This window comes from Psittacula echo, assembly GCF_963264785.1.
Source record: "Psittacula echo genome assembly, chromosome: 5".
Lineage (NCBI taxonomy): Eukaryota > Metazoa > Chordata > Aves > Psittaciformes > Psittacidae > Psittacula > Psittacula echo.
In genome coordinates this window covers 16,308,537-16,331,168 of record NC_137739.1, presented here as the reverse complement: position 1 = coordinate 16,331,168, position 22,632 = coordinate 16,308,537, and the positions used below count along the sequence as shown (strand labels likewise).

Here is a 22,632-nt window from a genome sequence, read left to right as displayed (position 1 = left end):
TTTGTGTTGCTTTTTAATTTTACTGGTTTGTGAGGAACTGGAGACTGGCAAGTGCTGGGAACAGGATACAGGGTAGAATGAGTGAAGCACAGGGATTTCTCAGGTGTTGCTGGAAATGTCTTCACACTGTCTGGTTAACAGATTACCAGATTTAGTCAGGAAGGATTTCTTCCCTTCCTCCCTTGTAATCAAATCAATATTGCATGAGAATTGTTTATTTAACATATTTCCTACTATTGCTGGCATGCTGAGTATTGGTGATACTCTTGACCTTTGCTGCTCTCCTGCGGTGGCATGTTAGACTTAAAGATTCTACTGCTAGTTTGCCGGTTTTGGTTGGGGTTTGCTGTTTGGAGGTTTTTTGTTTGGTGGTTTTTGGTTAGGTTTTTGTCTGTGTTTTTTTTTTTTTTTGTTTTGTTTGTTTGTTTGTTTTGGTTTATTTTTAAGTTTTTAATTTTATTACATGATGTTTAGAGATTTTTTTATGACCACTTATCAGGGGCAGTCTATCGGGTATGTTTTTTGAGACACAGATGATAAGAAAAACACTGGAAAAAAGAGTATTATTCCTATCATCTTATTTAATATTCAGTACACTGAAACTGTGAGACTGTGTTAAATTCTTAACTTTATGTATCTACCATAAATAGCGTCTTTAATTGCAGTAGGATAATTGTATGTCTTACAAGTAAAACAGCACTTATTCCACAATTTTCTTCTTCAGTGTAGCACTTAAATGACTAATAAATGTTTGGTAATACCATTATAATAAACACATGCTTAAATGGTTCGATAAACAAAGCCCACAGTGTATTAATTTCATTTTGTATATAATCTGCATACAGATTGTATTATACTAATATTATATTTATATTACATTATAGTAGATTATAATTAGAGGATACAGTGGCTAACCAGGAGTTCTAAGGAAACTTGCTATGGCAACTACAAGATTTGTGAAAGGTTTTATAAAAGGTAAGGATTAAGACTGCTGCTGTCCAAAGTAGGTATAGCCCCATCCAGCCCTACCTGGCCTTTTTCTTGTGCTGGCATCAGTAATTGTGCCACCTTGAAGTGAGTAGAATCAGTGAACAGGTATTACTGAAGACTGTTTATTTCAGCGGTGTTAGTGTTCAACCAGATCAAAGCACTGACCTGACATGCTGCGTCTTTGCCAGCATTGATGCAACCGAAGCCACTGGTGTTGGAGGGAGGAAGAGACCATTGTCTTTGTCAGTAATCTGGTCTTAGATCACAGTAAGTTATGAAACGTGCTCTGAAACCACTGTCTTTTTGTTTTGTTGCTATGCTGGAGGTTTATTTTTTCCTCTCACAATGCATCCAACAAAACATATATGTACCTCAACCTTCTTATTGTAAAGTCCTTCTAATGCAGCAACTTTGCAGTCGCTGTAAGCAATCTGAGCAATCATCTGCAGAAATCTGATGATGTTGTCTACATAGCAAGAGTTGACACCATGCCATTGCTTACATCCCAGTTTGCAATCAGGCAAATTGGTGTAAATCCACCTTCCTCAGTGTTGTGAATTAATGTGTAATCTCATGAGTTGGAAGATCTGCTTGGGTATGCTTTTTGTTGCTGGCTCTACTGTGCCTAGGAAAAGCATGGAAAATGGAGGTAATACCTTCTCAAGAGGGCTTGGCTGGCAATCATCTGTCATCAGTGTAATGTGCTCCAAATTATCGCAAAGCAAGACTGTAGTAGATGCAGAATTTGAATGCAAGTCACTGAGCGCCTGGACAGAACATTGCTTGCCTGATGGTCATATTTGAGGAAATGCAAATTATTTTTTAAAAATCAGAAGCCTGTACTAAGCCAAGGAATATTTGCAGATTTAGAAAATGTAGTTATTGTTAATAGGCTTAAAGTATACAATTTTACAGAATACTTGGAATGTAAGCTTTAGTTTATTCAGACTTTCCACCCCAGGGAGCAGTGATTTTTCTCATTTTAAAGATTTAAACAGAATTGTGAGAAGTATAGATTTTGCTTTTTACATATAGATGTGCATATATATATTCATCCCATCAGACTTTTGGGTAATTTGTTTGGAGGCTCTTGTATGTTCTGGTTTGTTTCTAAGCAACATGTTCCATAGCCATAGGATACAATACAGATTGTCCTATATCCTAGTCATTAAAGCTTCTCAACTGATGATAATTGTTGTTCTTTACATTTTTGTTTTAAATGTGAGGTTTATAGTTAGCTCATTCCCATCTCACTTTTTGTTTTCTGCTTCCAGTATGATGATGATACTTCTGGAAAGAGTTATGTATACATCATTAGTGGCTTACAGACACCAGCTTTAAATCACAGTGGTGTAATATAAAAGACTTGCAGGTCCTGCAGGGTTTCCTTGTGGAATTCTGAAGAGATTATCTGAAATGGCCCTAAGGAGTCTCCACTCACATGCTTTACATTTATCCAGAACATTTCTAAGCTGAAATGAAAGTATGACCAAAGAATTGCTTGAAATGAGTATGCATCAGAGACTGTTTCACTTGTCTTAATTATTTTGGATATAGTCTTAGCAGAAAAATCACATATGCAATAAAGGAAGAAAAGAACATTAAAAGTACAGAAAAGGGATTATTTTTTAAATAAGTAATATATTTTCTTTCTTCAAATTATATCCTGGCATACATTAAAGTTTTGAGGACTGAAGTCAGTATAACATTCATTCATGTTTAGATGACGTCTCATGTCTTTAATGATGAATTAGTTTTGTTTCAACATTGTATTCAACAAAATGTCTTGCCATCTTCAGGCTGATGGAAGGCAAGTACCACGATTTTAAATGCATCTTATCTTTAAACACTGTACAACTTACGTGGAATCACTTCCAACAAATTACAGGTAGCTAAATATTTTCATGGCTTTTCTCTCTCTCTGTCATGACATATAAATGAAAATAATATTGTTATCAAATTTCTGACTTCTGACACCTGTGGAATGAGGAATGACAGATGTAAACTAGCCACCATATTCCATAACCTTCCTGAAACATGTACCTTGCATATCACCTGCTCTGTCTTTTAGTTATTATACAAAACATTTTTTATTCATTTTTAGTTGTATTCATAGAACAAATACTAGTTGAAGAGATTAACCTTTTTAACTCAGTACAGCATTTAATGAATTATAAATAGAGTACATCACCCCATATAGAGTTGAGGGAGAAACAACCATGACTCAGGAGGAAACAAAACATCTGTCTCAGGGAAATTAATGTAAATTCTGCTTTTAGAAAATGACATGTAAACTTTTTAAGTATGAGCAGATGGAGTTTCGGGTGCAAAGGTAACTGGCAGAGGCACAGAGTTAAGTACTCAAGACTTGATCTCTGCAGTTCTGTAACTGTTGCCCTGTGCTGTGAGGTAGGTGCAGAATTCTAATACAAAACTGATGATCACTTGTATAGTCCACCTACCATCTGATAAAATACTCTCTCCTACTTTACTGCCACCCTGCTGTTCATATACTTGTATTATAGTCCTGATGCCAAATAACTGGTTTTAAATTCAGATCGAAGGTACAAGAGAATAGTTATCTCCTGCAGCAGGGCTTCACTGCAGCTACAACATCTGGTGGTAACATCTATTCCTCTGTGTTTCAACCTCATCATGTTAGAGACCTTGGTTGCATGAGGGCTGTTTGAAGCTGGCAGAAAGCGATGGAGGCTTTCTGTGCAAGAGCTTTAGTTCAAAGGGAACGCCCTGTTTCCAGCACTGTCTGTTTCCATGGCAGCCCGCCTGCTGCCTGCCCTGGAGTTCCGACCACTCTTGGAAATTTCCAAGGCAGGATGCAGGAATGTTGGACATTACATTTTCCCATTTTTACTTGCAGCTTTAAGGGTTTAAATAGCTAATATCCACTGGATTTTAACTTTGAAGGAAATAAAGAAAAGATCATATACAGCATATAAACAATCTTGATGCATTATTTTTCATGTTGCTGTAATTGGAAAGAACTGTGTGCTGTCATATGAACCCCTTCCCTTCCCATGGGTTAGTGTGTTTCAGCTGTGTAACTGTTAAATGGCAACCACTATTTGCTGTTTCCTAGCACCTTCTCTAAAAAGATACAATTAATATTTGATTTTAAATTAATAGGACATGTAATTAACTGTGTTAGATGTGGAATTATTATTGCTGGAACTGTGCACAGTGTGAGTTCTGGGTTTTTTTCAAGACAAGAAGCAGTGGTGAAAGCTTGTCAATCAGTGTAGATAGCATTGTTCCTGCAGGACAACTATCAATTTATTTTTGGCCTCTTTACATTCCAGTGCTTGTGATTATATGGTGCTACTTTGAGACATCTTTTTCCATAGGATACAAATTACAGATTTGTAACATTAATCACTTGCTCAACTTTTGTAACAGCTGCTTGCTCTAAGTGATTTAATAATACACTTTATTTTCACTTATTTTACCATTCATACTGAGTAAGACCTGACTGGGCTGCTCTGTATTTCTTACCTTTCAGAGGGTCTTATACGGAATGTGATGTGGACTTCCTCAAGTGCCTACTCATGCCAGCTTTAATGCACCCAAACCAGCATAGTGCTTCAGCAAGCTATTGAGGATCTGCTTGGTTTGGATATTAATCTGTATGCCCCTTCAGGGCATAGTGCATGTGAACCTGAACAGTACTCACAGTTTGGAAACAGAGGCCATTAACTTTATAAAATCTACTGCTATATAGAAATACATTTCAAAATAATAAAGTGCACTGGTTAACAGATAACTTCTCTTTTTGTGTACCATCATCTCCATTCCCTTGATAGAGAAGCATCGATTCCATGGGATGCTGACGCTGGAAAAAACTGTAAGAGTGGGAGCACCAGGCTCTGGCACTCAGTTTTTCAGGTGCTGAGAATTCTATACATCCAGTGAAGTCAAAAGATGCTTACTGACTTTATGAAAGTCAGATAACCTGGTGGTGTTATTGTGAGGAGGGATTATGCTTTTTGGTTTCTTCAGTACTTATTAAATAAGCTATGTAAGATTTTTGATCATTTTATTGACTGAAGAAAACATACGGAAATTTTGGAATCTCTTCACCTGTCATTAGTGTTACTCTTAAAATCATACACTGACTTGAAAATAAGAAAGAATATCCTCCCTTCCCCCTCAGTCAAAACAGGAGTTTGACAGACCTTTCTGTGCATGGCTTTTATTCAGAAGCAGTTCAAAGACAATTTCTTAGAGTCGCAGTGATGTGAAGGAGGATTCGTGCCAGATAATGTTAAGTGCAAAATATTTGTGCTGTCTTTTGGTAACTAGATTTGCTCAGTGGTGTTAACATAGCTCTTCTTTTACACATACACTTTAAAAAGAAGAACATTATTACTGACATTAATAGTGTTTAACATATCTAAACCTTTTTCAGTTCTGGGCCTTTATTTTGGAGATCATCTTCTATGATTTTAGATGTTATGCAGGTAACCCTAATGCCTAATTTTGAAAATGTAAAAGTGTGAGAGGTGAACCATTGGGCACCAAGCTGAATGGCTTTACCCTGATAAGAACTATCTGTTAAACACAATGTTTGAGTAAGTACCACCCCATGAGGAACTTTGTTTTGTAGTCCCTCATGTCTTTTGAATTCCCTTTTCCCCAAATTCCACACTGGTTTGTCTGAAAATGGTTCTTTGCAGTCAGGGGAGGGGAGGGAGAGGGGGAAGCAAGCAAGCAACCAAAAAACCCCACCACTCCAAAAAAAACTCAAACCAACAGAACACTAGAGCAAATAGCACAGTATAATAAAGCCTTTAGATCTTTTGAAAGTTGTGTCCTCTGATCTCATCCTTATTAGATTTACCTATTTTGTGTATTACTACTGACTGTTGTAGAAATTTCTTGCTATATGGATTTATATGTATGTGATAAGGAAAGTGTATTAGATTTAATTACATTAGCTTTAAATCAACCTGCATTCTAATCGGTAGGATGTTTCTCACTGAAATACAGCAGCAATTCTTTGCCAAAAGGATTACCAAGTATTACCATTTCTTCCTTAGAAACGTCTCTGCTTTTAACTTTTTGTTGCTGTGAGGGCTAAAAGTATTTTAAGTCCTTATGTCTTTTATTGAGATATAAATATTAGGGTTTTTTCCCATCTGTTTGCTTAGAAAAGCAAAAGTTTTTGGGTTTTTTTTTTCAGATTTCAAACATCAAAAAATAATATATTTAGGATTTTTATTCACAGTTACTTTCTGTTAAGAAACTTCGTTAATAATGTGTGCAACTGCTTAATATTTACTTAAAAAACAAAAATTCAGGCACCAAATTTTTTTTTAAAACTTCTTAATTTGGGGGTTGTTCACAAAAGCAAACATCTGGTTTTCATCCAGCTTTGTTTCTGTTTAACCTCCTTGCTCTGGTCAAGTCAAGTGTTCAATGATTATCTTATACCAGCTTTCTAACCATGAGTCATCTCTTCTTTAGTATTCCCACTGCAGTGCTCTCCTATGAGTCATGCTACAGGCTGTTCTTTCTTTACTATGTAATATAGAAGTTCCTGATATGTTTAATAAGTGAATAGCTGCATGTTCTATGTCTTCTACAGCTCTTATTTTTTCAGTCCTCCCACAGCTTTTATGACCTGTCCAGATACACATGGGACAACTTCACAATCATCCCTTACTTGCTTTGTGAAGCCCAGTGTAGATTAATAGATGGTGTGTAGGCAAGTAGTGATAAGAAAGACCATAATTATTTGTTAGATATATTTTTGCTAAAAAAATGCTAAAGCTTCACACTTGGCTGCATATGGTTTATGTGCAGGTACATTCTTGCTGTTCTTCTCATCCTTCTGCTATAGTCTACTGTGTATTCTCTAAGTTTCAAAGCTTAAGCCAAATATCTGATCATAATTGAAGCCACAAATTACTTAAAAATACTAATTCTGAGTTACTTACTGTGTCTGATGAGATGTATCAGCTCTGCCCTGGACATAACTGATATTGGAGCAGGTCATTTTTCTTGGAAGACCTTGAGCCTGAAATAAAGAGGCGTATGTTTAAAGCTGACTTGTAACTAGGTAAAAGGTTTAGTAGACACATTTGTAGTGTGCTTAGTATTCTAAGAAAGACAAATGTAAGTATGGTGTAAATATGGACAAAAGACAGCTGTACAGCATGGATGAGATTACTGCCCAGAGCAGAACATGCTTTTTAACCCTTTCCACAGCTTCCCAGTTGTGTAAAAGAAGACATAGTTTGAGTGAAGAACAAAATAAAGTCAAAAATAAAGTGTGACGTATGGTAGTCTTGCCATGCTGTTTAGAATTTGGCTTTCACATCATTTGAATGTGTAAAACTCATTTAAGATTTTTAAAGGGATTGCCTGTTTAGCTTCAAGACTAACTCTGAGCTGTCTTGATTTTACAGTTGTAAGCAAGAGAACCCAAAACAAAAACATACCAAGACTTTGGTTTCCTGTAAGCATCATGCCAGTTAGTGAATTTCTCAGTGCTTTGTGCTAGTGCAGCCACAGGGATAGAAGCTTAACATCATAACATTGTACCATATGCTTAAAGTGCACTTCCATCGAAGTGTGCATTTCTTGAATGAGCTAAGTCCTGACCAGTACATTATTTTTCTTAATTCACACTTGTATAAAGCTTGTGGATTTTAAAGTTGGATGCACAGTTGCATAAATGTGTGTTTGCACACACTTATCTGTGGTTTTGGGAGCAGATTAGACCAGTGAGACTTAGAAACCCAGATGGTTTTCTGCCTTAAGTCTTGAACTTTCTCTGCCCGTGCTCTGAACTTAATGCTACACCGTACACCAAACCTGACCTAGGAAATGCTGCTGAAAGGAGTGTAACAGCATCATTTGAGTTGGTTCAAGACTTCAGGCAACATACGTTTGCATTTACTAGCAAGAGCTACTGTAAGAAGAGGTCATGGCTTAACCTGGAGCCAGATGAAATTAAGGGAAACCAAAAATAATTCAAAGTGTTATAAAATAAGTCTTCCCTTAACTTTTTATAGTTATTTAATATTACTTGGAAAATACAATTCATTACTCAAGGCAGGTATTTTCAAGTTTCCAGAGGAACTCAGTATGTTTTGAATGACTTTCCATTAATTTACATTTTACTGTTGTTACTTTTGTATTCTCCCATCTCTGTCCTTTGTAATTCTTGTGTAGCAATATTGTAAAGTCTGAACAGATCTGCTGGGCCACAGCCCTGAAATGTTTGTATTTAAGTTCTCAATGTTTGTGTGATACAAGAAAATAATGTCCTTGTTTTCAGGACTTGCTATTCCTGGTCTTAATGCTTTAGCCAGAGGAGTATCCTTCCTGTACTGTAGAACAGGAAATAAGCTGGTTCCTTTTAACTTCTGAAAACAATGAACTTAGCCTAATTTTTTAGAAATTACATTCATTTTGATGTTTTGGACAATGCATTAGTTTGTTTTGCTTCCTTGTGAAACACAATGGGAACAGCATGCTATAATCATACATCCATAATAAGATATCAAGGCAAAATTAAAGAAGGTAAATATTACATCTTTAATATTTTTTTCTTAACCATCTCTTGTTCAAAAGATCAAATCTCACATTAGGATAATGTCTGTATGTATCTAAGAAATAATGAAGTACTGTGATAAATTGATAAAGAAACGTGGGAAGGGAACAACAGAAGAAACGAGTTCTTATTTTATTCTGGTTTTTCTGGGTACATTTACAAAAAAACCCTCATCTTTGAAAGTACAAAGCCTTTACGTCTGTGCCCTCTCCCAGGGTCTGTGCAGTTCCTAGTATAGTATTTAATGTGTGTCACATTGGTTATTCATTCAGTAACAATGAGAGCCTTTGGACATTTTATAAAATGTAATGAAACATAGGAAGTTACCTGTGAAACTGAAATGTTTTTTCCCAAATTTGACAGTATTGGATTTATTTGGTCCTTGAAATAATTATGATAAAATATATCTCAATTAAGTGGGAAACAGCATTTTCTGGTGTTTGGAGAGAGAATAAGGTCTGTTCCTGGTTGTTCTGGTGTTTTTAAAAAAGCCAAGTAAAATGTGTTTTCTCTTGAGTTTTTCATGTTTCAGCAGGATTTGTTTAAATGTACAATAAGCCTATATATATATATATATATATATAAAAAACCAAACCATACCTTTCCTTTTAAAATCTTCTGCCAACGTCATTTCTGTTTCAGCATAGTGCAGTCATGTAAGATTGGTTAAGGACATGTAAGAAGGCTATATAATCATTAGGTGTTGCAGTTTCTGGCATAAAACCTTTATACCTCACTATAAATGAGGTTTTCTTCAGTCTTCTCTGAGTAGTGTTACAAGGGGAATAAAAAAATCCTATATTCAGATGGATACTTAATACCTCTTATGAGGCCTAGCTGATAGAAGTGGATATATGTATGAAATGTAGTCCCTTTATCCGGTGTGACCAAAAAGCAGCAAATTCCAATATAACTAGGATTTGGAAGCAGTCACTCGTAACTATGTTAATAGCAGTTGCTCCTTAATTGTAGCTGGGTTAGAGGTTACTTTCAGGTCTGATTATATATAGAAAACAAATATTACTGAAGTTGCAGTACAGTATATTGTGAATTCTTTGTACTTTCAGAGGGATAGGGTGCTTACATATGAATGAATGATAGTTTTCTTTTGTCAGTACTTCAGCTGAGACTACAACAAAGACGGACACGAGAACAACTGGTGGACCAGGGCATCATGCCACGTAAGACTTACATTATTTCTAGTCATTTGTATTACTGTACTGTATTAATTATGGACTGAAAATGTAAAATAATGAGGATCAGCATTTTTGTGAGAATCATTAAAAATAACTATTATTTGAAGAGACTTGAGATCCTTTTCATAATCTAAATGAACGTGCAGTAGGTTCATCATGTTCACCTAATATTTCAGTTAAAATAGCCATTGCAATGGAAATGCAAGGATTTGCAAACATAGTCTGATTCTCCCTTTATTTTCTCTCTTTAAATTCTGACTAATCTTACTGAAATAAATGGAATTATATAAAAAGTGAAGATCAGTAACAAAGCTAGCAGTCTTAAAAGGGTAGTATGATGAGGGCTGCCAAACAAAACCAAAGAGCATATAAGAGTTATGACTTAAGTGCCAACAGGCACGTCTTGTATGTCAAATCCTGCATGATGGTAGCTGTGATGCTGCAGGACACAAGGCTGTGGATTAGGCCAGGCATTGAGCATTGAACACTGGATGACCTAATGCAGACGCTTCTGTGCCTAAGCCTTTCTGAGTATGAATCCCTTTCCAAGAATCTTGGGGTTTCGGTGAGGTTTTTTTTAATTTTTTAGAAAATTGTTTTAAAATGTTTTTTACAGTTGCTAAAAGTTCCTGATCAACGTGCTACAACTGGCAAACTGTCCAAACTGGTGCAAACCCAAGATTATATAGTGGTAAAAACTCAATGAATGCATTTAGATGCTGTCTTTGGAAGATCACTTCCAAATGATATGTCTCATGAAGGCAGCAACATCACCAAGTTCATAAACACATTTAGAGATGTATTTATGATTTCAGAACACTCTCATGCGGAGCTTCTGTCTCTTTGGCCTGGCTGCCTACCTTCCTTGACAGCTATGCAAGAAGTTACCGGTTTTTCAGTAAACCATTTTTCTCTCTTACGCTGGAATTTAATTGCTGATCCTACTGCTTTGACAAGCAGATAATGTTTGTAAATTTGGATGTCTGTTGTATTTGTATGTCTGAATTGACAGGACTTGTATTTTGAAAGTATTTGCTTTATGCAGTTGCATTTTAGAGTCAATTTTTTCTTTTATTGATTTCAGTCTGTTAGACATGATGGGTATTTCAGCAGTAGCACTTGTGAGTCCTAAATTGATTTTTAGGTATCATAAGAGAGCCCTCCTGAATATGGCTATTTAGTGGCCTAGAATTCAACTGCAGTTGACTCTTTGTTTAGAGATGTTTTGATGTTCTTCCACTTGGTCTCCCAATGACTATGCTAATTGTTTAGTATAATGTCTTCTGACTTGTTTTGGAGATCAGACTGGCTTCAGGATGAGGGGTACACAAAACACTGAGAATTCCTAAGTGATCAAGATAATAGGTCCAAGTTGTTAAAAGAGTCAACTGTGAAAAGTGATTTTCCTTAAAACTAACAAAACCCCAGCCATTGAACACTTATCAACATTATATCAAGCTGGTATAAGTAGCCCCGTGTGCACTAGGTAATTCTCACTTGAAAGCATAGTATTATAAAGCTAATCTCTTCTTGCAGGTAGACAGCAGACTTCAGATTACTTTGCTAAAGCATCTTCACCTTCCCAGGCCTGTAGTGTTGATTATCTTCAGGAACAGAATGATTGGGGTTTTTCGAGTGAAACCTGGGAAAAAACTTCTAAAGTGTCAGAAAGTGTTAAAGATTTTGTTTTGCACATTTGCAGCATTCATTTTCTCTTTGCCAAAAGTGTGGCAAATAAGATGGATTATAGCTGCTGCCATTTCACTTATTCAGCGATCCGGTTGAGATAGTGTTTTTTGCTCTTTTTAGCTGTTCAGCAGCAAACCATCATTCTGTTTTCCAGTCCGAACATTTGAGGCTTCTACAATTTAAATCAGCACAAATAGTTCTTAAGGGATGGTCCAGTTCTCTCTAGTAACAGCAACTATGAGGTATAGACATAGTAAATACAGTGGAATAAATGAAACAGTGTTTTGACATTCTGAACATTACCTCATAAAATTTCTACTGTGAAACAGTTTTGGTAAATAGATCCCAGTATACACAGTGAAAAAGTTAACTGTTACATGGTAATATCTGTTAAAATCAGATATTCCAAGTACTCTGTATAGCAGCGTTGCTCATCTCTGATAAATACTAGTGAATACAACTAGTAAACCTTTACCAAATGTAAGACTGGTAAGATGCAAACACAACTCTGAGATGGTGTTAAACACCCATGCACACCTGCTGATTAGGTATTTTTTTTGGAATTCACTTCTGTCAATTTAACTCTTACTCTCCCTTCACAGCCTTGAAAAGTCCAGCTGCTTTCCATGAGCAGATAAAGAGCCTGGAGCGAGCCAGGGTAAACCATTTTGTGTAAACTTGTTATTAATATCTGAAATGAATAGTTGTGTTTGATACTGAATTCTCTCAGTATGTGAAAAAAATCTTACCATTACAGTAATAACCTGTGCTTTTATCTTGGAAAAATCCATTAAAATAAAATATTGGTGTCAAATTTGAGAGGAACTTTGTTAAGCCTTAACATAAGATGAAGGTGGGGGAATAGATTTACAGTCATGATGTAATACATGGCTTCACTGAGCTAACAATAGGATACATGGGTAAAGTATGCTTGTGCAGTATTTCTGAAGCAAATCTATACTATTGTGATGTTGTGTGGTGGTGTGAGGTCAAATCCAAAAGCATTCCCAACTTGTTTGGGGAAGATGGAAATTCATTAGCACTGCTTGACTGATAAAAAACCAGAACAAACCAAATACCTTTAGAGCCCATGTACTAACAGCAATGTCCACCCATCCAAATGTAACTGCAAATATTCATTGATTGGATATCAGAGGTTTATCAAACTACTTTGTTTTTTTCTCGTAAGTAGTAGTTGATGCTATTTCCACATTTCTTTAAAGACTGAGAATTTCCTGAAGCACAAGATTCGGAGCAGGCCGGACCGCTCTGAGCTTGTCAGAATGCACATCCTGGAAGGTACGTACCCAGCTCTAGGTACATTTTGAGCTGCTATTGGAAGGAACATCTGTTTTGCACACAGTTTCCTAACTGAATTAGGCTTTGATATGAATTATTTCTAAAGGTGTATATGCTCTACAGTGTCTGTGGTGTTCTGTATAATAATAGATATATCCGTGGTGGTACTCAAAAATTATCTGACATCATGTACTCTCCACCACCATGCCAACCAACCTTTAATGAACTTGACTTTTACCCTGCCTTGTTATTTTCCTTGTTGCTCAGGTCATATGAAACAGTCTTTTTATGAATGGGGATGTATTACTGTGTTTCATCATAATCTTACCAAATACAGAAGTTACCAAATAACCATGATCCAAATCAATTAGCAGCCATTGCTTTTCAAAACATGCATTTGGATACTAGCCCAGATAAGAGTCTCCATATTGATATATCACATCCATATTGATAGACTATCTCCATATTTTCATTGATACACAATTATGAAGACTGAAATTTATGCTAAAAGCTATTTTAAAAGGTAACCTTCTTAAGATGCTTGTCGAGAGAGAATACAAAAATCAGTGGATTAATTAAACCTTTACCATAGCTCACACTGGTAAACCACTGGAGCAGCAAATGCTGTCTTCAGATTATAATGTGTTTGTTATTTTATATTCCCTGCTTTACTGTTGGACGTTATATAAATGTTTACCAAAAGTATTACTCTATTAGAAAAGAGGTTATATTTATAGAAAAACATGATCATGAGGATGAAAAACAGCTATTCACAGAATCTTACATTTGCTTATTAATTTGAGAATTTTCAGAATACTACTTGCCTGCTTTTGATAGAAGTGGAATGGTTACTGCAAAGACGAGACAATGTTGTTTGCCTTGAAATTGGAGAAAAGATGGAGCTGAGCATTTAAATGAATCTGTCTTTTTTAGAGACCTTTGCAGAGCCTTCACTACAAGCCACTCAGATGAAACTGAAGAGAGCTCGCTTGGCAGATGACCTGAATGAGAAGATTGCTCAGAGGCCTGGCCCTATGGAACTGGTAGAAAAAAATATTCTTCCTGTAGACTCCAGCGTTAAAGAAGCTATTATAGGCAAGTAGGAGTCCCACAGCTTCTCTGTTATCTGCCTGGAATTGTGGAATATAATAATTTAACTCTTCAGGGTAATGTTCATTAGAAGAAAATATACTCAAGGTTTATTACTACTTATTCTTTCAGCTTCTCAGTCCTAAACATCATTTAATTAAAGTTATCCTATTTTTATTCAAAACTAAGTTTTAATGGCATAGTTGGAGTATAATACTGGTTTTGGAAAGACTTGTTTCTTAATAAAAATTACTACAAAATAATCAAACAGCTGTGGCCGCTACTTGATCTCTCCTGGGTGCCTGTGTGCATGCCACAGATGTTAAACATACCTTTGAATCACTATGCACTTAGCTTTATCAATCCCTTGAATGTGATTTATTATGCCTGTCATTATATTAAAAACACAATAAATGCTTATGTACCATATGTTTAGACTGTGCTGAAAACTGACCATTTTCCAGCAGTTGGCTAATTCTGTCACCAATGTCAAAATTTACTTTGTGCAACAAGAAAAAAAATAATTGTTTGCTTGTTTCTTTGTAAACATTCTAGCAGTTGGACAAGATAATTATCCCCCAGCTTTGGATGATTATTCCTTTGATGAAGACAGCAGTGATGCTTTATCACCAGATCAGCCAGCCAGCCAAGAATCCCAGGGTTCAGCAGCTTCCCCTGGTGAGCCAAAACCAAGTGACTCACCATCACCAGTGACACCAAATGCTGCTACATCCACACAGGTGCAGTTTTTAAATGTTGAAACAAAGTATTCACAGTATGGGTTTTGGTCTGGGACTATAGAAACGGGGGCATAGTTTCATATAGAATGAATTCATTTGCTGGTGCAAAGGAGTGTCTGGGACTCTCTTTTCTGTTTAGGAACACATACACTAGAACCTGGGCTTAGCTGTTGGCGGCGATGAAATTCCCATAGACTGTGGTAAAGCCATAAATTCACTGAAATTCATTATGGCCCATAGAAGATCTACAGCTTTCCCAGAAGTTGTTTTAAAGGTCACATCCACGGTTACTCCAGCTGTTATTGATTACTTAATGTCTTTCTTCATTCTGGGCAAGGTCTTGAACTCATTTAGAATTAAACTTAGCTGAAACAACAACAGTTGACGCCATTATATCTCCAGAGAAGTCCATAAAAAATTTAGGTTTCCCACATAATTTAAGTGTTCTCTCATATTGTTTTAAAATATTGCCGAAGGAATTTACTATTTGAGAAATTTAAGTAACTTTTATGTTGATTTTTCTATGAGGTTTTTAGTATTTTTTCGAGTTACTTCCAAAGAAAGGAAAATAACTAAGTCTGCCGTAGCAGATAAAATGTCTTTATGGTAGAGCATTTAAATGCATGACAATGTAAAGAACAGTGCATTTGAATGAAAATACTTGACTTTCTCAAGAGTGTGCATGTGCTGAAATGAAGAGTGACAAAATTTTTGCCTTACATCAATGCTGAATTGGTTGTTGAATCAAATTGACACAACTCTGCTAAGCTATTGTGCGTGCTATTAAAAAGCCCTTGATCCTGAACTGCTGTTTCTCCCAGTAAGCCCATTTTCCTGTTGTACGTAAGTGGAAGCAGCTGTATTATTATCACAGTAATTTATGTTTCAGATTGATGCATTTTACCATACTATCCATGGTTAAATTTAATGAATCATTTAGTGAAAAGATTTGGGTGTTCATCACAGTTATATATACATTAAGTGACTACAAATGGCCTCACTTTAATAATATTGCTCTCAGCCTTATGCGCTTGGTATCAATACACCATGTGTGTATATGCAGACAGAAATTTCGGTAGTGTTGTCATTTCTGCTTTATAAGCTGAAATGTTTTCTATTAATTTGAACAGTCTTAAGCAGAAGGTGTTAATTCAATGGAAATTCAACAGCCTTTGGATTTGTTTCATTTTATGTCAGTCTGTACCTGCTAAAAACAAGTTGTTCTAGCCTGTATACCTTTAAAATACTTTATTTTGAAAGAAGAGAGTGTATTAAAATCTGACCAATATGTAAATGGTACCGCTATAAATACGTAATATTCTTCAGGTTAACGTTGATCAACTCTGATCTATAATGGACTTTTTCCTCAGGAGAACTTTCCAAGAGTGTTCCTTCATCACTTTCTCCACTGCACTAAAGAGAAAAAGATGCATAAATTTGCTATTCAGTTGGGGTTTTTTTTCATGCCTTTCTTTTTATTAAGCATTCTTTTGGAAAATGCATGTGTTTCTGTATTTGAACCCTCAGAGGATGTGTAGCAAAGCCAGAGCTCTACACAGGGAACTGTCCTGCAATTTATTAAGACACAAACAAAAGACAAGACAGAACTGATTATGGAGTTCTTACTGCACAAAGTAATGTAAAAATAAACAGTTAAATAGGAGATAAATATTGTTTGTGCCCCAAAGATGTTATTGTCTTAATGACCATGGATGCTTGACATCTGAGTAGTTTAGGATCTGCAATTACTCTCCTTGGTTTTAGAATCATAGAATAGTTAGGGTTGGAAAGGACCTTAAGATCATCTGGTTCCAACCCCCCTGCCATGGGCAGGGACACCTCACACTAAACCATGGCACCCAAGGCCTCATCCAACCTGGCCTTGAACATCACCAAGGATGGAGCATTCACAGCCTCCCTGGGCAACCCATTCCAGTGCCTCACCATCCTCACAGTAAAGAACTTCTTCCTTATATTCAATCTAAACTTTCCCTGTTTAAGTTTGAACCCGTTACCCCTTGTCCTATCACTACAGTCCCTGATGAAGAGTCCATCCCCAGCATCCCTATAGGCCCCCTTCAGATACTGGAAGGCTGCTATGAGGTCTCCATGCAGCCTTCTCTTCTCCAGGCTGAACAGCCCCAACTTTCTCAGCCTATCTTCATACGGGAGGTGCTCCAGTCCCCTGATCATCCTCGTGGCCCTCCTCTGGACTTGTTCCAACAGTTTTCTTACTGCTATAGTGGATAGAGAAAAGTATTGTGAGGTTCATATCCAAAACCAATGCTGGACACGAAGTATGGCACATCCACTTTATTTCATTATTCCCTCAAATACAGACTAAGACGTGAATTTGGTTTCATGCAGAGAGAATGTAATTTGTATTGCATAAATTGAAAACAAGCCACATGAAATTAGATTCCTAAGTAAAGAATTAGGTTCCTAATGGACAGTTAAATAAAAATACTCAAAGCAATACGTGCCAAAAGCTTTTCAAGTAGGAAGCATAAGATAGATATGTGATTGCAGCAACAACATAACAGAGCACTTGAATTTGATTGAAAAAGCACTTCAGCTAGAACTTCAATCCTTTGCTTATGAATTTCATAACATTACAACCCCTTCTTTGAACAGATCTAAATTGTGAAGTTGCTCTTCTGCAGAATAAAACAGCTGCTTACCTTGTCCCTCTGGAAATAAAGAACAACAGCACATCACGTCTCTACAGGAGATGTGTCTGGGAAATTGCTCCTTCATTCTTTTAATTTCCTCTGACAAATTTTACATTTTATTACAACATAAAATACAAAGAATGTTTTGAAAACAGTGGAGTGCAGCCAGAGTTCTTCTCAAGGCTTCCTCCTCCACACGTTTCCAGGCTTCAGAGGATGTAACATGACTTCCAGAACCTTCAGCTCTCATTGACTGATGACCTAAAACTTGCTTAAACCTGATGTATTTGCATCTGGTAAGGATTAGGCAGTTTAACCACACTACTCTAAAGAGATCAAATTGTGGTGTTCACAATTTTGAAGACATGAAACAGTTACTATCAAAATATCTCAAGTATTCTGCTTCATGAGATAGAATATAATGACTGTTTTCTTAATGTATTCACTGTAGCTTGGTGACCTGCTAGATGCTTGCTTGCAGTTAGGTCCAGAAATCGTATTATCTGTGACTGGAAATAGAAGATCATTTTAAAGGAATCAGTCTTTACATTATTTTATGAAGTAATCAAGTGAAGAAGTTAAAACCTGTTAATTTAGTTTATTTCAATTTAAAAATATATCAAGTTAATTATTTACACAGTTCATCGCCTCATCTAACACTTGCAGGTAAAACTGCGAAGTCTGTAAAAAGCTTTATGTAGCCATTAATCCTTTGTCATTTAGGATAACAGCTAATGTAAGGAGAAAGTAATTCACTGTATGGCCAGAGGAGAAGGGTAAACACAGTGATTTCAAGCAATATGAATTAAAGAGGGGGCGTGGGTTTTTTATTTGTGTTGGGTGTTTGTTTTGGTTTGGGGTTTTTTTGAAAGTTACTAACTTTTCCATTTGAAGAAGTTTTGTAGTGCTGTGTTTATGGAGTTTTCATAGCATATAAAGGGGTTGCTAAATAGTATGTTTGAAGTCAAGTTATTTGTTTGGGTTCAAGAAGGATCAGAATGATGAGTTGTAAAAGATAATTTAATCAGTAAGCTGAAGTATCAAATGTTTAAAATGTTTTTTAGATGGGACTTCAAGAAAAGAAAGTATAAGATCCAGTGAAAATCATGAGATCGTTAGGATTCCCCTGTGCTTTATGGTAATACTGCACATGACACTTCGAATCAAAGACAAACGAAGTGCTTTTTTAAATGCTACTGTTATAACTAGAGTAAGCCTTTTAAACTTGATAGGAGTGCAATATGTTGGAATACAGCTCCCAGAACCCTTGCTTAAAGGGCAAGTCCCTCTAAAGTACCCTGCCAATTCTTATGCAAGTCCAGCAAATAACAGATACTGTGTAGATATCGGATGCTTTCCAGAGCAAACACTTTGAAAGTTGAATATAAAAATAGAGGCATTTATATCTTTAGCCTGCCACCATAAACTAACACAACCCCAAGACAGGCATGTGTGCAATGTTTCAGTGACTAGGCATGGCATACTGAATCTTGCAATTTATTAAAGCAGTATCAGGAGCTTTTCCTCTGGATGGCTGCACCACAGAAGGCCCACAGCCACTATACACTTTAGATAGGTTATGGCAAGCTCGCTGTAGCTGCTGGTTGGCACCTGATGGTTGGCGAGGCAGCAAAATATCTAAAAGAAACACAGAGATAGAAGGTAAAATTATTATAATTTAATTGTAAGCTGAAGGCAGAGAGTTCAGTGCCTGCAGACTGGCAGCTTGATAACTGCCATCCCAGAAATATGCAAGAAAGTTGCAAAATGTGTACCATGTGTTTTTAGCAAACTGATTTAAGTCCTTTGTGGTACAATCTCATGGAGGAATAGTAGAGCATAGGAAGGAAGGAATGAATTAGGGAGAAGTACCCATCTGACTTAATTAGAATGCAAGGTTTTAGAATTTTTCTGAAGAAAAAGGATATTTATTGATAGGAATATAAAGGTTCTAAAGGATGGCCTTTTATAAGAAAGAATACTGTACTAGGTGATCTAATTGCTTTTTTTAAACAATGGAAACGCAGCTGATCTATCTAGATTTAATACTTTAAGATATTAAACACTAGCAAAGCTGGAGAAGATTGTGTTTAGCAGAGGTAAGACAGGGAAGTTGTGGGTCGACAGGAAGCTGGTAATAGTGCTCTGCAGGAGTTGATCTGGGGACCTTATGGTTTCATGTTACCATTAACAACCTTGACGTAAGAATGGGTCACGCAGCAAAAGCTGGAAGGCATAGTCAGGACAGAGTATTGGTATTATGCAGAAAGAACTTACTGATTGGGCTTATAGGACAAAAATAGAATTCCAATAAAATTGAATAGTTCAATTAGTTAGAAAAATACACACCACCTCTCCTTCTCACAACAAGTGTGGAAACCTGGGGACTCTTGACTTAAGAGAAAACTGAGGAGGAATACAGTGCGGGTGCAGTGGTCAGCAGTGAGGTAACTGAGCTACGGCGTTACTGCTTCTGTGAAACTGCAAGTATGCCAGACAAGATGATTCCAGTATGAGTGTTAATGCCACTTCAAGGATCCAGTGAGACCACATATGAAATACCCTATACATTTCCAGTTGCTTATATTAAAGACAGACTAATAAAAACTAACACAACAGGATGATCAGAGAATTAAAAAATCTCTTATGAGAAAAGAATAAAAATTAATTTGTGTAGCTAGAAAAACAAGGCAGAGATCTGTTTAGGTATAACATCCATATCTCATCAGCGGGATATTCACTACAGAGGGGAAATAGGTTTTAAGTCAGAAAACAATTTCAGCACAGAAAAAATTGATAGGACAAAGTTAAGCTCAGTGAAGTTTGGTTATTATGTAGGAAATCTTTTGGGAATTTTCTGGTAAGCTGGGAAAAGAATAGTAATAAAAAAGTCCTAAGTCTACAGGGACTTTAAGAAGTTTAGAAAAGAAACTGCACATATGATATTTTTAGCAGCAAGGGAACAAACTCAGTAAAGTTCAGGCTATTGGATTGTACCTGCACAGTAATGTAATCCAGGAGAAACATACCTCCTGGCACAGTCACAGCTGTGCTTTCTCTGACAATAGGAAGCTGTCACTGTAAAACACATCTGTGCTGCTGCATGATCATTCTGAAACAAGAAGCTCATTTCCCTGTATTGGTGTTTGACTCTCATGAAAGAGGCTATTCTGACAGTACTAGTTTGGGTGGTAAGGTTCTCCTTGTGTGCACATGATTCTGACTTCCCAGACATTAAGAGATACTGGAGGACCCATCCTGAGGGGATGAAGCCATGTTCTCTGCAGCTTGAGGACACTGCTGCAGTACACATGGAGTGTGCCTAGGGGCAGATATTAATGGTGCTTCAAACAGTGTAAAAACAAATGGAGGTATCTCTGCTAACAATGCACTCCATTTTCCTTTCATTATATTTAACCCTTAGCTCTCCTTTTGCTCAGCATTTTAAAAATTTTGTTTGAACTATTTTTCTGTACTTAGTTGCATATAAAATATAAAAATTATTTATATTCATAAAATCAGCAATTTGTATTCATAAAATTCATTGGTTCTAGAAGCCTTGATATGTGAAACTAACAAGAAAATAAGTTTATTTGACATAACCTTTTCTGTAATTCTGAATGACTACCTTGAAGAGAAGATTTCTTTTGTATCCTTATGTCAGGAGCAGAACTACTTTAGTGACAGCTGTCAGTTCTTTGCAGTTACAAAGCTAAGAACTGGCATCAGTTAGGTAATCTGATTCTGGGCTACCAGCCAGAGACAAATACATGTTAGGAGCAGTTTAAGTAAAATGTTCCTGACTTGAATGGGTGAGGTACTTCTGAAGGACCTTCCAGATCTTTTTGTATGATTTTGAATGAAAGACAAAGAAAATGTTTTCATGTAGGTTAAAAGGAGAAGAGGATTCTGCTTTTTTTGTGTATTGTTATAAATCCTTTTGGGTTGTCATTCTTTCTACCTGCAGAAAACCCAACAATAATATATTAATTATATAATTATATTAATAATATATTAATAATATGTTAATAATAATTAAGAAAAAATTCAATGCTGGGAAAATATGTAGTAAGAAATACTACAAAAATTTATATTAAAATCAATTACTGTTTTACCTTGGTGAAACTAAAAGCATTGTATTGTATTTGTAAAAACGGACTTCAGATGCATTTACATGCAGTAGATAAAATTCTAAACTAAGCACTCAAGGAAAGAAACAAGTTTATCCTATTTGCTATGTCTGAAGTGTGCCAAAATGTGCCTTTTTAGAATACTTGTAGACGTGTACACAAGAGTCCTTGTTTTGACATTCCTCCTAAAAATATTTTGTGAATTTGCCATGACAGTAAATTGTGTTAACCTTTTCACATTCTTGCAATGACTCAGATGGTGGATGTTTTTAATGTTTCTCTTTTTCCTTATATTTTTTTAATACTAGTATCCACCTTTAACCTCTCCAGTTCCTGAACTTCTTAAAACTCCCTCTACAATTGAACAGCATGTTACACGTTCTACTGCTACAACAACCCTGACCACAAATACTGTATCTGCAGCAAAGCCTGGGCCAACGTTAGTAAAGGTAAGTACCCCTAAGAATGGCATCTGAGGACTATGTTCTTAACCTGTGTCCTTTTCCAGTGCTATATCTGATGAAAAAATACAAGTGATGTTGTAGTGCCTAGAACTAACAACGTTTATTAGTGTTCAGGAGAACACAGTGGGTTGTTGACTAAAAGCTTTTGCATGCTAAGATCCATCATTAACAGTTGTAGGGACAGGCTCATTATTCCAAGAGGTCCTAACAGTACAGTTGTATTGTATAATTCTGCAGAATTATGCATTATATTGCTATGGAAGTTTTCAAAAAGTAAGGAAAATAAGATTTTTGCAGTGTTGAATTTCTACTTTCCATGGGTTATATTGTTTCTAATCTAGTTTTGTGTGGAGAATAATTTCATAGAAACGAAGGCAACCACATTCATAGTCTACCTGTAACCAAACTGGTGAACAGCATTGCTCCTTTTCTGCACCTGTTTTCTTAGGTCATTTATTGTGTAAGCAGAAGGCACTGTGTGAGAGAAGTTACTGTATCCTTGTATTTGAGTACCAGAAAACATACTTGGTTTTCTCTTCTGCAGTGACCTAGCCAGCAGCATGGAAAGCTTTTTCAAATCCAATTAGAGTGAGATTTGTGTTAGAAAATGTCTACAATACTTCATTTCAGCACCTTTGCAAAAGTTCTTCAGCTGTGTAACAACTGTATGTGGACTTCTGCCTAACTACATGGAGTTAATTATTAGAGTTCATCCTTGCAAATTTAACTGAGAATTATTTTCTAGTATAAATCTGGCTCTATCCAGTGAAATCACTGGACTTGTACC

The 22,632-nt window shown here is 36.2% G+C and overlaps 2 protein-coding genes across 2 annotated transcripts in view; both read left to right on the top strand.

Annotated features, from left to right (window-relative positions):
* The window catches only part of LOC308221656 (uncharacterized protein), a 42,629-nt gene extending 38,016 nt beyond the window's left edge, over positions 1-4,613 (top strand). The window contains exon 4 of the mRNA XM_080618823.1: positions 4,508-4,613. Coding sequence (XP_080474949.1) covers positions 4,508-4,566 — 59 coding nt within the window. The 3' untranslated portion in view covers positions 4,567-4,613. The remainder of the gene's footprint in view (positions 1-4,507) is intronic.
* The window catches only part of MRTFB (myocardin related transcription factor B), a gene marked incomplete at its 5' end in the record, with an annotated part of 42,128 nt that overhangs the window by 3,561 nt on the left and 15,935 nt on the right, over positions 1-22,632 (top strand). The window contains 6 exons of the mRNA XM_080618812.1: positions 9,682-9,747; positions 12,054-12,109; positions 12,675-12,750; positions 13,684-13,845; positions 14,395-14,579; positions 21,690-21,830. Coding sequence (XP_080474938.1) covers positions 9,682-9,747; positions 12,054-12,109; positions 12,675-12,750; positions 13,684-13,845; positions 14,395-14,579; positions 21,690-21,830 — 686 coding nt within the window. The remainder of the gene's footprint in view (positions 1-9,681; positions 9,748-12,053; positions 12,110-12,674; positions 12,751-13,683; positions 13,846-14,394; positions 14,580-21,689; positions 21,831-22,632) is intronic.